Here is a 15,957-nt window from a genome sequence, read left to right as displayed (position 1 = left end):
TGGACCTGTAAAAGCTCAGGATGGCACCGCATGTTCTAAGAGCAGTAACTTTGGTGTGGTCAATATGTTTTTTCCATGCAAGATTATCCTGGAAAATTATGCCTAGGTATTTAAAGGAGCGGCATTGCTCAATTCGTTGGCCATCCATAGACCAAGTAAAATTTCTGTGCCTTTTACCGAAAACCATGACTTTAGTTTTGGCATGGTTTATCTGTAATTTTTCCTTTAAGCAAAAGGCACTGCATTTTGAAAGTAGTCTCTTTAACCCCATGCGTGTAATAGAAAGCAGGATCATGTCATCTGCGTACAGGAGGACCGAAACCTTCCTGTTCCCAACTGCTGGGGGGAGAAATTCTGGCCCCGTCAGCTCAGTGACTATATCATTAAGATAAAAATTAAAAAGTAAAGGGGCTAACAAGCATCCTTGTTTTACTCCCCTATTTGAGGCGATGGGATCTGAAAGCGAACCCGAGTAACCCACCCTCACTCTTGCTTTATTATCTGTGTACAATTCCCTAATAAAGAATAGAAGTCGTTTGTCGATGTTTGTGCTAGCTAACTTAGACCACAGCATTGATCTGTCGATGGAATCAAATGCCGCTGCCAAATCTATAAATGCAGCGTAGAGGTGTTTCGTGGGGCCTAGCACACATTGCCTTGCAATAGTGTAAAGAGTTAGGCAATGGTCAATCGTGCTTTGTCCTTTGCGGAAACCCGCTTGTTCAGGAAAGATGACATTATTGGCTGTCTCCCTCTCTTCCAATTTCACTAGGAGAAATTTAGCATATAGTTTGGCGGTGATGTCAAGGAGAGTGATGGGGGCGGTAGTTATTCAGGTCCTGCCTGTTCCCTTTCTTGTATATAGGGACAACGACACTCTGTTTCCAGCCCTCTGGGAAAATGCCAGTGTTGTTCAATTGTGTGAACAGCCGGGCTAGAATGGGGGCCCACCAAGCAGGAAAGTTTTTAAAAAGTTCGGGAGGCAGCATATCTTCCCCAGGTGCCTTGCTGTCCCGCAGAGTGGATATAAGTATTTTAACCTGCTCTACAGTTACTGGAGGCCAGGCAGGTAAAAAGGGCTCCAAAGAGCAGCAGGGAATTATAGTGGCTTCATTTGGGGGCGCATAAAGTTTGGTAAAATGGGCATGCCAAAGATCAGCCGAGATCAAATTAGGACTGAGGGGTCTTGACGTTCGCATCCCCCTGGCCACTATTTCCCAGAGCAAGCGCTCGTTTTTCCCTATGGCCGCCTGTGCTAGTTGCTGCCATTGAGATACAGCGTACTGTGCTTTTTTCTTTTTTAGCAAAAGCTTATAAGAAGCGTGCAGTGCCACTAGATGAGCTCGCGCAAAGTTATCAGGGTCTCTGATCGCGCGTCGTGCATAATTTGCAAGCTGTTTCCTGAAGCTTTTGCATTCAAGATCAAACCAAGTAGATCTTGAACGCCACAAAGCCACAGCTTGTCTACCCTGGGTCAGCATGGGTCTGAAAAAGGATGCGATAGACTGGTACAGCTCCAGTGCATCTAGTGCTGGGTCTGCCAAAGCACTATTAATGGAGAGAGGAAGATTAGAAGTCAGAAGGCTAGAGATGGAGGACTGCACAGAAGTGGACCAATGGACTCTCCGTTCTGATACTAGCGTTCCCTCTAAATTCGTGTGAACAACAGAGGGAATGGGGTGCTGGAGCTTTAAAAGCATTAAAAGGGGGAAATGATCATTGTAAATCCTACAGCATGGGTTCCCTAACTGTGCTCCATAAGCTTCACTCAGGAGGTCTGCAACATTTGTGGGTAAAGATGGTAGAGAGTATATCCATCACATTCAGTGTTCATATTGATTTATAATTGTATTTTTATTGCTTTGTTATTTTCTATATTATATTTTATTGTATTACCATTTGCGTTCTATGGAATTACAATCGCTACAACAAGCAGAAAAATTATTAAGTGGTCTGCCAAGACACTCGGCAATTGTGGTCCATGGGGGGTAAGTTTGGGAACCATTGCCCTATAGTATATGGACTGTGCCGTTTGGTTGTATAAAATTTCTCTATGTGATTCACTTGATTACCCATGTACTACTTATGTACTAGAATACATAATAGGTTTGGTAAGTAAAGAATGAAATTATTATGTATTCTGTTACATGGGTAGTACATGGTAATTCCTAATTCAGCTAGCTTTTGGTAGGTAGGTTTTACTTAGGTAGGCTTTGCTATCAGCAAGAAACATGGCTTTAGCAAGCCCATCATAGTCTGAAGTCAAGGATGTCTCTCGCCTGTCTGTCTAGTTGGGAATAGGAACATGGATGTTAGTTGAACAAGTTAAGTGCTTAGCCGCTTTACCAAGACTGGAGAGTGGCTACTTTGTTTCACAATACTGCTCTCATCCAATACTGAAAAAGAGATGTAATTATGCAAATCCTAACAGCCAAGTTTTTTAAAATGTTTTTTAAAAAGTTTTCTTTTAATATATTTTAAAGTCTGTTTTTATGATGTTTTAAAGTGTTTTTAGTACTTTTGTTTGCCTGGGCTCCTAGTTGGAGGAAGGGTGGGATATAAATCAAATAATAAATAAAATAAATCAAAATCTGGCCTTGCACAATGTTTTTGCCTGAGAGAGGACCACTCAGAACAAATAAACAAAACACAGTCAGATGCAACTGTATAATCAAGTCTTTTCATTAAGAAGCAAACCAAAATCTTTTTCTAGGTCATTGGCCTTTAGCCAAGGAAGGATTATCCTTGTGGCATAATACTTTGTCCTACAACTTTAAGCATTTTCTTTCCTATCCCAGTTTCAAGGTATTTAGACTAATGTCCTGTAAAAATAGCTGTCACTTTCTACTCCAAAAGAGCATAGAACTGTTAACAACCCAAGTTCTCCTGTTGGACACTGAATCTCTCGCGAATGTGAACAACACTTCTCTTTCAGTTAAAATACTGAATTACAGCGTTTTCCAATGTTTACCCAACTAGCAAAGGAGGACACAGTAATGGAGCAACACTGATACTGTGTCCATGCAAAGAGACAAACGCACATTCAAACTTGGTAAGAAAGTGACCATAAATCTATGACCCCCCCACACCTGTTACACTAGTAGCATTCTATCCCTTAATGTTAAGCAAGGGCGCAAAAGCCAATCTTTCAGCCACAAAAAATTCCATTCAAAACTTCACCAGAAACATTTCAACATTCATTTAAAAAATAAGAAAAACCCTGCAACTCAATATGAACATGCCACAGATACTCTTCAAACAGGATGGTGGATGCCTCAAACTAGGAGGGCTTCAAGCACTTACCAGGAAATTATTTGTGCAGTTTAATTCACTTTAGGTGCTCCATCACCCTAGCGCAGGAGTCGTCAACCTTTTTGGACCAGAGGGCACATTTCAAAATTTGAGAGGGTGCTGGGGGTACCAGTCACAAAATGACTGCCATGGGAGGCATAGCATAACAAAAATTTAGAGAGTAGTCATTGTATTTCCATACTAGAAAAAGCTTGACCTGTTGAATATCTGCCAGCCATGCAGCTGATGAAGGCATAAGAACCCTGTTCCCCCCCATGCCAACCCTACACCAAAGCCTAGGCTGCTCTCCTGTACCCATTTACCTGGATGTAAGGACCATTAAACGCAAATCAACTTACTTCTGAGTAAACATATATACCATTATACTATAAGTTAACTATACAGTGAATTCTTAATTCACTGGACTTTAGTTCCTGCAATGCAGGAGACATGCCTAAGCCTCTTTGCAAAGTTTTCACATTTGCCTTTTGCAGCAGGGGGATTATGTAACTTTCACCCACATACTGTATGGTAGTATTTGGAGAAAATAATTTCTAGGCACTACCTGATCTCAAGTGAACCCAGTATAGGAACATTCTGATTGCAAGGAAAAAAAGGCAAATTATGGAGATTCCAAGGACTAGGGAAAAAGATGGAAACAGGAAAACTATATTAAGAGGGAGGGGAAAACAGTAGCACTTTAGGACCCCAGGGGTTGCTACTGCCTGATGTCCAAACAACTCACTTATCAGTCACAGCACTGACTTCACTCGTTGGCTAACGTTGATGGGCAGGAGCAGCAAGGCTAGCTCATTTCACAGAAATTGCTTACAAGGGTACCTCCATGTTTTGTTCCATAACTTTCTTTCAAGGGTAGCTAGAAGCTTACTTTTTTAAAAAAAAAATTAAAGCTCAGATTCTGGCTACCTGCTGGGGGCACCACTGAAGGGCTTTGCTGGTGCCATGGGTGACAGGTTGGCGATCCCTAACCTTGTGCAACAAATCCACTTCAAGTAAGAAATGGACTTTTTGCAGTTAGGAAAGCGATAGGGAAATGCCTTAAAAATGTGGAATGAATGAATGAATAATAGAAGACATAAGCACCCCACAAGCAAATACAGGATGAATGCTCATTAGCAATATAACCGCCCCACAAACAAATCAGAACGAATGTTCAATAAAGACTAGATAGAATCTAACCTTCGTGTAAGCTTTGTACAAGCAAATCAAGATGAATGCTCAGTAAACAGGACACCTAAAGGATCCCAGTCTATAAATTAAACTATGGTGCCAGTTTATTATCATAACCCATTCTCCTTATGTATCAACTTTAAGCACTGTGTATATGCTCATCAAAGCAATGACAGTAACTAATTTAGGATAATAATAATAAATAAAATTTTATTTGTTAGTCGCCTATCTGTCCGAATTAACAGACACTCTAGGCGACTTACAGCAGGATAATAAAATACAATACACAATACAATAAAATACAATACACAATACAATAAAATACAACCACATTCATCAATTAAAACTAACATCAAAAACATCAGTTAATACATTACAAACTAATCTAGCTCGAAGTTCCTGTAGACCTGGCTATTCCTGTAGACCTGGCTCGGCGAAAACTCATCAGGGAGGAGGCATGTCGAAGATCGTAGGGGAGAGAATTCCAGAGGGTGGGAGCCACTACCGAGAACGCCCTCTCTCTGGTCCTCACCAGCCGAGCTGTTTTGGCCGGTGGGACCGAGAGGAGATCCTGCGTGGCTGATCTTGTGAGGCGGCTTAATTGGTGATACTGGAGGCGGTCCTTTAGATAAACCGGGCCGAAACCGTATAGGGTTTTAAAGGTCAATACCAACACCTTGAATTGGGCCCGGTAAACCACTGGTAGCCAGTGAAGATCTATCAACACCGGGGTGATATGTTCCCGGCGACGGCTATGCGTAATCAAGCGTGCCGCCGCATTCTGTACCAGCTGGAGTTTCCGGACCGTCTTCAAGGGTAACCCCACGTAGAGCGCATTACAATAGTCTAAGCGAGAGGAGACCAGGGCATGTATCACTCGTGGGAGTAGCTGTACAGGAAGGTAGGGTCGCAGCCTCTGTATCAGATGTAGTTGATACCAAGCTGCCCAGCTCACTGCCGAAACTTGAGCCTCCATGGACAGCTGGGAGTCAAGAATGACCCCTAGGCTGCAGACCTGGTCCTTCAGGGGTAATCTCACCCTGTTAAACACCAAGTCGATGTCTCCCAACCTTCTCTTATCACCCACGAGTAACACCTCGGTCTTATCGGGATTTAGCTTCAGCCTGTTCTCGCCCATCCATCCACTAACAGACTCCAGGCACTTGGACATGGTCTCCACACCCAACTCTGGTGAGGACTTAAATGAGAGATAGAGCTGAGTGTCATCCGCATATTGGTGACACTGCAGCCCAAAACTCCTGATGATGGCCCCCAGCGGCTTCACATAGATGTTAAACAGCATGGGGGATAAGATAGAACCCTGTGGCACTCCACAAGTAAGAGGCCAAGGGTCTGAAACCTCATCCCCCAATGCTACCCGTTGGTACCTGCCTGAGAGATAGGAATGGAACCACCGTAAAACAGTGCCCCCCATCCCCAATCCCTGTAGGCGGTTTAACAAGATACCGTGGTCAACGGTATCAAAAGCCGCTGAGAGATCCAGGAGGACGAAGAAGGTATATTCTCCCCTATCCAATGCCCTCCTCATATCATCTACCAGGGCGACCAAGGCTGTTTCAGTTCCATGTCCAGTCCTGAAGCCCGATTGGAATGGATCTAAAAAATCTGCTTCATCCAAATGCGTCTGTAGTTGTTTAGCCACCACTCGCTCTATCACCTTGCCTAAGAATGGTAAATTAGAAACTGGGCGAAAGTTCTTCAACTCTTGGGGATCCAAGGAGGGCTTTTTCAAGATGGGCCTTATCACTGCCTCCTTGAGGGCTGATGGCATTGCACCCTCTTCCAAGGATGCATTTACCACTGCCTTGATCCCTTCGCCCAGTTTCTCCTTGCAGCTCACAATGAGCCACGAGGGGCAAGGATCGAGCAGACAAGCGGTTGGCTTCACAGTAGAGAACACCTTGTCCACTTCCTCAGCGAGAAGAGGCTGAAACCGCTCCCATCGGACCGGAATGCAACTGGCCGATTCTGGCCCACTTCTTGTACCCATGGCGTGCGGAATCGTGCACTTCAGACGCTCGATTTTATCGGCAAAGTGCTTAGCAAATATGTCACAGGAGGCTTTAGAATGTTCCATGGGTTCCTGCGCAACTGGACCGACCAGGCTTCGGACCACTTGGAACAACCTCCTGGGACAACATTCTGCCGACGCAATAGAGACAGCAAAGAAATCCCTCTTTGCTGCCTTTGTTGCCACATGGTAGGCCGCTATTGCTACTCTAACCAGTGTCCGATTGTCTTCAGTGCGAGACTTCCGCCACCGGCGCTCTAGTCGTCTCGCCTCCTGTCTCAGACCTCGCAACCGAGGTGTGTACCAAGGTGCTGTCTGAGTTCTATTCAGGGGGAGAGGACGTTTCAGAGCCACTTGGTCTACCGCCCTGGTAATCTCCCTATTCCAATCCACTACCAGGGTTTCAACCGAGTGACCTTCCGACAGCTCCACATCTCCCAGCGCGTTCAGGAATCCCTTAGATTCCATCAGGCGTCTGGGGCGGACCATCTTAATAGGTCCTCGACCCCTGCGGAGGGTGAGTGGCATTGAGAGGCCTATATTTACCAGATAGTGGTCTGACCATGACACGGGGTTAGAAGAAACAGCCCCCATTTTCAGAGCACTACCCTCCCCTCCCGAGACAAACACAAGGTCAAGAGCATGACCGGCTACATGGGTGGGCCCTATATTACTAAGGTGCAGTTCCCAAGAAGTCATGGTTTCAATGAAATCCCGAGGATGAATTCAGAGGACAAAGCCACATACAATAGCTGCTTAGATGTTTGTAGTGTATCACTTGTAATAGCTATGCAGACGTGGTCACCTGCAGCCTCCAAATCACACAACTAAAACATGGTTCTTAACCTTTCACAGCTAACCAGATGATGAGCGACTACTTCTCCACTTTGTTATCAGTGCCACAGCATGACTCCCTGTCACCTTTATCCAGGCAGCTCCCCCAGAAAACAGGCTGGAAGAGATGGCAAATTACAGTCCTCTACAGGGAGGATTTTCTATGCTGAAATACTCTCAACATTTAAAATACAGTAGGATTATAAATGCACTACATGTATGAAGTTGCAGGCCACACTATTCCTGAGGTAGTTGCAGAAGGATCCAAGGTGTTGTAGTGAAACTCAAAAATATTTTACCCACTCTGTAAGATTCTGTCAGCAAGATGGTGGTCTGGAATCCACTGACATTATCTGCAGTCGATAGCCAATATTCACTAACAAAGTCCTGCAGAGCATGACCTCCTATCTATCATGAATGTACAATGGCCATATTCAGACAATCAAAGTTTGGCTTAATTTTATTTATTTATTTCTGCGATTTATTTATCGCCCATCTGGCTGGAAACCGAGCCACTCTGAGCGATGTACAAAGTCATAATATATAAGTGTCACAACATACCGGGCCCAATTCAAGGTGTTGGTATTGACCTTTAAAACCCTATACGGTTTCGGCCCGGTTTATCTAAAGGACCGCCTCCAGTATCACCAATTAAGCCACCTCACAAGATCAGCCACGCAGGATCTCCACTTGGTCCCACCGGCCAAAACAGCTCGGCAGGTGAGGACCAGAGAGAGGGCGTTCTTGGTAGTGGCTCCCACCCTCTGGAATAATAAGTTACACTTATTAAACCAATTAGTAAGTTAAAATATGAAAAAAGTCTTAGGTCTACACATACAGCCTCTTCATGCAATTGAGCACACAAGTCAGGAAGTTTTCCACAAACTATAGTTTACCATTTAATCTGAACCATGAAACTATGGTTCATGGTTCAGAACAAGTCACACATCATTGTACAAATGAAGCTAAATATGGAGACAAGGGGTAGGCATATATTTCTTATACATTTGATATATTATTTTTTTGACATAAATGTGGCCTTATTTTATATATGCTATGCTTTGTCACATTTATTATTCTGCTATGTTGTGCCCATTGAGTTGTTTATTGTTTGTTGATCGCCTCTTTGGGCTTCCCTCACAAAGGGTCATAATCAGTAAATGAAATCATGTAAGTTCTTCCTTGCTGCTGAATGATAGGGCACATCAGACCTTAAACTATTGCCATTATTGAATGAGGGTGGATCAGACTTCATACTGCAATTAGTGAATGACCAAAGATTCAAAGTTTCAAATGTGCATTTTTTTTCTCTCACAGTGGTGTCATAGCACACTGATCCAGGCCAGCAGTGGGGAACCTGTGGTCCTCCAAGATGTTCCTGAACTCCCATCAGCTCCAGCTTGCATGTCCAATGGGCAAGGATGATGGAAGTTGTAGGTAACAACATCTGGACGGCCACACGCTTCCCATCCCTGAGCTAGACAGTACATCTTTTTTTCCTGCAAACCTTTGTCTTGTTATAATTATAAGGCATGTATATATTGCTTCCTAAAGTAAATAAACAATTCACTTCAATATGAGACACTAGATATATTCCTGTATAAACTGGAAATTGTGGTTGGAATGCAGTGGTACAATTTGATCAGTAGAATAGCTAGTTGCGTCTCTTTTGGTTCATCTGCAATAACAATGTGCGGCAGGGAGGATGCCACTCTTGGTTCACTGTATATCCATAATGCCTCTGTATAAACAGCATGAGCCTTGCCAGTAACATTAATGTAAGAGGAGGGGAGCCAATTTTCTCAAATTTGCCTTTCCCCTCCAGGCTCCCATGTCACCTTGCACATTGTTCTGAACAGTTTCCCAAACCTATGGAACAGAATGCTGGGGATGCAAGATGAATTAGATAAGATCTCCTCCCCACCTCTTAACTGGGGGCATGGGGACAGGGACAAAGGATGTTGTCTTATACTGAGTCAGACCATTGGTCCGCCTAGCTCAGTAGTGCTGATACTAAGTGGTGGCAACTCTCCAGGATTTCAGACAGGGCCTCTCCCAGCTCTACTTGAAGTTGGCAAGGACTGAACCAGGGACCTTCTACATGCAAAGCAGATGCCCTGCTGCTGAGTTACAGCCCTGCCCGCTCTTACATTTGTGCAAGTGTCCACTGGATCAAAAGTCATTTCACAAGGGAAACAGCAGCACTGGATTCTACCCATATATTCATCACTAAAGTAAAACAGTAAAATAAAGTTACACTAAATTTAAGAGAACTATTTCTTCTTAACATAAAAAATAAGAAAAGATATCAGCTTGCTACTGTTTATTTCTTGCAAGAAACAATGAATATAAAGAAAAGCAGCTTCATGATTTTCCCTTTTGCTTTTCAGCCATATAGCAATTTATGTATAAGAGGACAAAATATTTTCAGCATTTAACAAATGTAAGACTACAAGGCTTAAAGAAGCAGCTGAGAGATATGTTGAACTAATTTCTTCAGTCCAATGGGCTTCAAGCCACCTATACCACAAAAACTCTGCTAGCTGAAATGCCCCATACACAGTAAGATATACTAAGTCCCATTGAAATAAATGGGAACTCAGCACATTAAATAGAGCACATACCAGGTGCAACTATGATTAGCAAGCCTGTCAAAATTGCTTATTCAGATCCAATATGAAGGCTATAAGCCTAAGCCCATTTACTCTGATATCAATGCAACTTGTTCCCAAGGATTGTTTTAGCATCAGGTTATATAATGACATACTTCTTTGATACAGCAAGATCTGTGGTATGATCCAGCCAAAGCTAAGCAAGCAGGTGTGCCACTCGTTTTAATGGGCATATTAAATGAGAGAGCTCATTTTTGTCCAACAAAAAAGGGGGAATATGGGGAAACGTTTACCCCAATTGCGAATAATTACTTATTCTTTCTCCAGTTTAAGCAGATGTGCACAGTTAGTGTAGCACAATGTGTGGATTGCATGCATCTGTCCACAATTTTCCAGAAAGTCATGCAATTGCACACCCACAGGACACATGCTTTACCTCCTCTCTTGATCGCCCCAACACATTCTTAGAAAATCCACAGGATTCAACTCCCTACACCGCCCAGATATACAGTATACAGAAGTTGAAATTCCACTGCACATTATATTCTATGAAACATAATGAGAAAGCAATCCAGGGCAAGGATCTTACAGGACAGCAGTAAACTATATTTTCTGTAAGTTCTTTATGCCATCTTCATAATATGCCATACAAATTAACAGCTGGCAGATATTTACATGTTTACTCACACGCCATTCCTCTGCACAATACAGGTAAATAATAAATATAATACATAAGCCCAAACAAAGTTGATAGTTGACATTTGAGCACAATTATTAATTCTGGATTCCACTGAAAAATGACATTTCAGCAGAGTGAAAGAAAAGAGAGAATTTTATAATATATTCCTGCACCAGGTCAGAAGCAGAAATGCAGATGGTTGCCATTGCTTCAGCACAAGGGTGGTGCCAGCATCTGATCTTATACTCTGCCCTGTGTGGCATGCTTTCTAAATCCTACAGTTTAAAGAGAACACTTCACATTTAGAAAGCTGTGCAAAATTATATTTCCACTTATCAGGACATTTGGCAAGATGCATTATTAACAAGGATCATCTGCACTATGTTTTTAAATAATCACTGATCAAATGGCAGCAATGGATAATGAAAAGGATAACTAAGAATTCCTATGACTAGGAAAGCCAAAAGTGTGCAATACTGACTGACACTTATACCACAGGACCAGAAAGACAGCACATGCATTAAGTTACAAACCACTAGGAACCTAAGTGCTTAAGAGTGTAATGCTGTCTAACAAGGCTGATTGCAACATGCACATTTTTGGAAACACATGTCACTATCCCTATTGGGTGCTATTGTGGAAACCTAACATAGCTTTAATTGCACAGCAGTCCCTAAAATAACAGCTCCCCACAAGCTTTGCATTTGGCTTGCCTTATGACTAACATAATAGGACTGATTATCAATTCCAATTATTTTCAGCAGGGGAGGATGAAACAGTGGTGTTGAAAACTTTCAGTCTTAACACTTTATGCATATGTATGAGTGAGTATAGATATAGGATTTAAGGCTTAATTAGATTAAAGGCAGGGCTTCCCCATAAACTCTCACAATACTGGGCAAAAGCTGCTCTCCCACACAACTGATTCTTAACTTTGCCCTGTGTTGCTATTGCAGTTTTTGCAGGACTCCATATGAGTGTGGAAATCAAGCTGCAATGTTCAACCATGGAGTAGTCCTCTCTAACTCAAAGTCAGTACTCCACAGCAAGGTGGTTGAAGAACGCAAGTTCAGATACACACACTCCCACCCCCACCGAAACAACATGCCAATCTGTTCCTTTCCTAGATGAACTGTATATGCAGTCGTTTTGCCCAAAGCTCAAAGAGCTGGAAGATACCTGCTGCAACTGATCTATTCCATTCCAGATGTACGTTTGCATGCAAGGAAACACATACTAGATCTCAAATAGAAGAGGTCTCTTTTGCTCTCTCCCACTTACCATTGTTTGCTCTGATGTTCTCCCTTAAGAACTGCCCACTGGAAAGATGCTGGAGACCAAAGCTCTTAGCAATCCTCTCGCACACTGTTCCTTTGCCAGAGCCTGGGGGGCCCAAGACGACAGCTCGCAGAAACTTGGAAGCCATTGTGTTCTATCTATGGAAAGAAGCATATTGTTAAAACCATTGTGTCCAGTAAAACCTGCAAAGCAAGCAGCCGCCCCCAGTAACACTCCACTTTAACAGAGACGTGCATGCTCTCCCACTTTTCCCGACTGCCCCTTATTTCACGTCGTAGCCCCGTATGGAAAAAAAGGACAGCCCAGATTTCAAATCGTTCCCACAGAAGCCCCGAGGAAGTTCCACAGCAATAATTTCTAATCACGTTGAGCTAGCAAAACTCTATTCCTCCCCACCCATCACTTCTGGAGACGAAGAAGGAATGTTCTCGGCACGACTGGGGCACACAGGGTCGGTGGGTGGGGAGCGAAGAACTGAATGGTGGTTTGCCAATGCCACTTTAGAATTCCTTCCTCGCAAAACGAGTTCAATGCCTCTGCAAAGTACAGGAAGGCATGAAATACTGCAAAAGATTGAAGCAGAGCTATGCTCGTGCACATTTCCTTTCGCACGGGGACAAGTCTCCCCAAATGCCTCTTAGTGCCAGAACTCAGCTCCGATTCCATGGAAATCAGAAACATAACTTCCTTTGGGCGGTTCAGAGTAAGATTTTAGACCTACCGTTCACCAAAGTACCAGGCAACCAGATATCCGCAAACACTAATTAGGCTTACAGAGATCCCTAGAAAAGTCCCAGAAAACTTTTAATGACTGATCAGAGAAGGGGGAGGGTAGAGATGCAACACGGTCCATTCTTCTATCTTAGTAGAAAAAACTGTTCACAAGAGTGACACACGCCCAGACTTAAACGACAACCCCTGCTGGGGAGGGGGTGGAAAGGAAAAATAAGAGAAGTCAACTCACCACTTCTTAGGAGTGTTATAACAGATGGGGCGGGAACACACACAAAAAAAGAAAATAAGCCCGCAAAATGGCGTTTTCAAAATGTTCAACTGATTGTTTCACATCCTATCTATCTATCCTTGCATCCAATGAAAAATAAAATATTACAATAATTCCCGTTTTCTGTCTCACAGCTCCGCCTGCGCCTTTAAGGGAAGAGAGCGAGACTCTTTGCGAATGCAAACTGCTGTTTTCAATTACTCAGCCCGTTCGCGCAAGCAGCAGCAGCAACAGCTACAGCACATCATTAGAGGAAAGAAATACCAGTTGTAGACAACAGTGAAGCAAGCTCTGCCTTCGCAGGAAGTACGGAATGTTGGGATTCGTAGTCCTGAATTGTATTTTGCCGCACTCCTTTTTGTGAATTCTGCATCTCAATTGGACTACGTATCCCGGCAGCCCAATAAAAATAGACTGTGTCCCACCCTCCTCCACCCACCTTACTGCCATAGGACTAGATGAATACGCTGGAATGTAGGTGCAGCTGGGCAATGTGTGATTTTTAAGATGTGGATTTTGATACGTAGGCGCTGTTTCATAATATTGCAAAGTGTTGGGAGGGAACTGTTAGCGTTGGAAATGTTCTTAATCGACAGCGAGTGGTCTACATGTTAATCATTTGGGTTGTAATGGATGTATGAAAACCATAGCAACTTTTCCTTTTTAAAAACTATTTGAAACCTGGAAATGTGTTCTACAGATACCGAGATATTTTTTTCCTTTGCTAATTTTTTTAAGGGTGGAAAACAGCAAACAAAATTGAAGGAAGCGGGTCCCTCTACTGGCGTCTAAATGAGAATGAGTAGGGACGAAAGATTTGCAGCAGGAATCGTGTTTACCCGGAAGTAAGTTCCCTTGATTTCTGATTGAGACTTGCTCCTAACCTATCATCGTGTGGTTTACATGGTATTTTTTTAAAAACAATCTGAGAAACAGACTTCTAACAAGACCGCTAATTCATAGTTTTGTAGCCTTTAAGGAGGAGACCGTACACGTAAAAAACAAGGTGGAGATTTTTAGGAACAGCTATAGTTTAAGAGGCGGACTCAGACATTTCTAGAAGTTCTCCCCCCTTTCCCGAAAATACGATGTCGCCCAGAGATCCTTAAAACAGATTTTTGTTTTACTTCGGTGGATAGAAACGTTACTTTTCTACAGCAACATTTTTTACATAAATGTCACTACTGATTTAACAGATATTATTCAGCGTTCAAAGTTTCTGCTGGAAACCAGAAGACTGTATCCTTCTGAGGGCGAACACCTCTATGATTTCCATTTTCTCTCCACTACCTCAGGGTACAGTCTGATACACACAATATACCAGGGTCCTTTCTTAAAGAAAAGTACAAACCCCAAGCACCGATGCAGCCATAATCTACCAACTTGGAGAAGTTCTGTCGGTCATTTTTACACCTGCTTTACCAGGGCCCTCACCTCCCAAATCAGGAAATACATGCAACCCGCTCCTCCCATGATAGATGCACTGCCCCTAAAATGACATCAAAAGTATGAACACAGCACCCCCTTATGCTAGATATATAAGAGCAGATATAATGTATTGCCTAGATGCATCTTTATACAGTCATTGGAGTACCACAAACTAGAAATCACTAATAATGGGGGAAATGCAAATCAAAAGTTTTAACCCTGGTAATATTTTAGATGCCGCATCAACAAAATTATTAAAGGCCGGAGTAAATAGAAACATTTAAGCAGTTTGCACAAACATCTACAAATTCCATATTAAGTGTCGCTCATAATAATTTACTTATCTTGAAGAAAGAAATTTAAGCTCATTTTATGTGGGAAACGTAACTATGCAGTCTGCAAGGCATTTAATTATATTGTTTCATTTAAAATGTAATTCTGTACCTATCTACTCAGAAGTAAGTCCCACTGAATTCAGAGGTGTTCACCTAGTAACTACACTTACTAGGGAGTAAGCTGCATTAGGTTCAGTGGTACTTGCTTCTCGGTAAACATGTTTAAAATTGCATTGATAGTTGATAATGGAAAAATACCAACAACCTAGCTGTAGTACTACATCTGTATGGGTGTGTGAAAGTTCATTCTACATTCTGTGACTATTACTGAGCATACTCAGTCCTCATTGGGCCGTTTGTCTTGGGGTTTGTTTTGTTGTGTTTTTGTTTTTTTTCCATTAGGTTGGTTCAGAGTGAGCAAGTTTGCTTTTTCAGTGGCCCAATTTTAACACAATCCTGTCAGTACTCACTAGCTGAGTTAACTATTAGAAAGTGTAATAAATTCCTGCATTAGGTGTAAAACTGCTGTTGATATCAAATGCTGAAGGTGTGCAGAGCAATCCTTTGGAGATCAGACGGAGATTCTTTTGCAGAGAAACCACTAATTCCTAAATCCTGTTTAGTTCACAGTGGCTAGCAAAGAAGTGGCGGACAGCATCTTGTTCCCTCTTCTTTTCCTGCTTTGGGGTGTATGTGACCAATCTCTCTTTGACCACAATGTGGCAGGGAAAATTAAGTATGCCAGGTCCAAGATTGGAATAGATTTTTACCAATTTGTGGGCATGTTTTGGAGGAAGGGAGGAAGGAGAGAGCTTTAGATCTAAGGCTCCTTCACTACATCTTAATAACCCTTTTTCTGCATCTGCCGCCATAAAATTGAGGGTGGCAGAGATTTCCACTGCTACAACAAGGAGTCTTCCAACTCTGGACCTCCTTCTCCAACTGTGGGCCTCCAACAATGGATAGGGAATTCAGTGGCATCCTACAGCCCCTCATCCACTCTTCCAGGGAGTATAGGATTAATCCCTAAATGGCACAAGAGTGGAATGAAGAATAATCTATCGTTGTAAATATATATAAATATATATATATCAACCTACCTAGAGAAAAAATGGTACCTAGATAAGTTTACCAGTTGTGACTTTGCTTCATTTTCTTCCTTTTTAAACAATAAATATCATTTTGTATATTAAATTCAAACACAGTACTTCTATTCTTAAATTCAAGCCTTTCTAAATTGATAATTTTAGTTC

The 15,957-nt window shown here is 42.5% G+C and overlaps 2 protein-coding genes across 4 annotated transcripts in view; one reads left to right on the top strand and one right to left on the bottom strand.

The window, feature by feature from the left end:
* AK4 (adenylate kinase 4) overlaps positions 1 to 13,286 on the bottom strand; it is a 50,288-nt gene extending 37,002 nt beyond the window's left edge. Inside the window, exons 1-2 of one of the 3 annotated variants that reach the window (XM_061633338.1) lie at positions 12,903 to 13,286; positions 11,921 to 12,075 (exon numbers count right to left, since the gene is read on the bottom strand). In XM_061633338.1, the coding sequence (XP_061489322.1) occupies positions 11,921 to 12,065 (145 nt within the window). In that variant the 5' untranslated portion in view covers positions 12,066 to 12,075; positions 12,903 to 13,286. Of the gene's footprint in view, positions 1 to 11,920; positions 12,076 to 12,659; positions 12,826 to 12,902 lie in introns of those variants that run through there. The other 2 variants (XM_061633339.1, XM_061633340.1) reach the window with 2 other exon arrangements.
* A 48-nt stretch (positions 13,287 to 13,334) lies between these two features.
* Positions 13,335 to 15,957, top strand: part of JAK1 (Janus kinase 1) — a 153,025-nt gene continuing 150,402 nt past the window's right edge. Inside the window, exons 1-2 of the mRNA XM_061633325.1 lie at positions 13,335 to 13,415; positions 13,680 to 13,786. The gene's annotated coding sequence lies outside the window, so the exon portion shown is untranslated. The remainder of the gene's footprint in view (positions 13,416 to 13,679; positions 13,787 to 15,957) is intronic.

Source organism: Rhineura floridana, chromosome 6 (assembly GCF_030035675.1).
Source record: "Rhineura floridana isolate rRhiFlo1 chromosome 6, rRhiFlo1.hap2, whole genome shotgun sequence".
Taxonomy (NCBI): Eukaryota; Metazoa; Chordata; class Lepidosauria; order Squamata; family Rhineuridae; genus Rhineura; species Rhineura floridana.
Note: the sequence above shows the minus strand (reverse complement) of the source record. Positions and strands in the feature narration are given on the sequence as shown.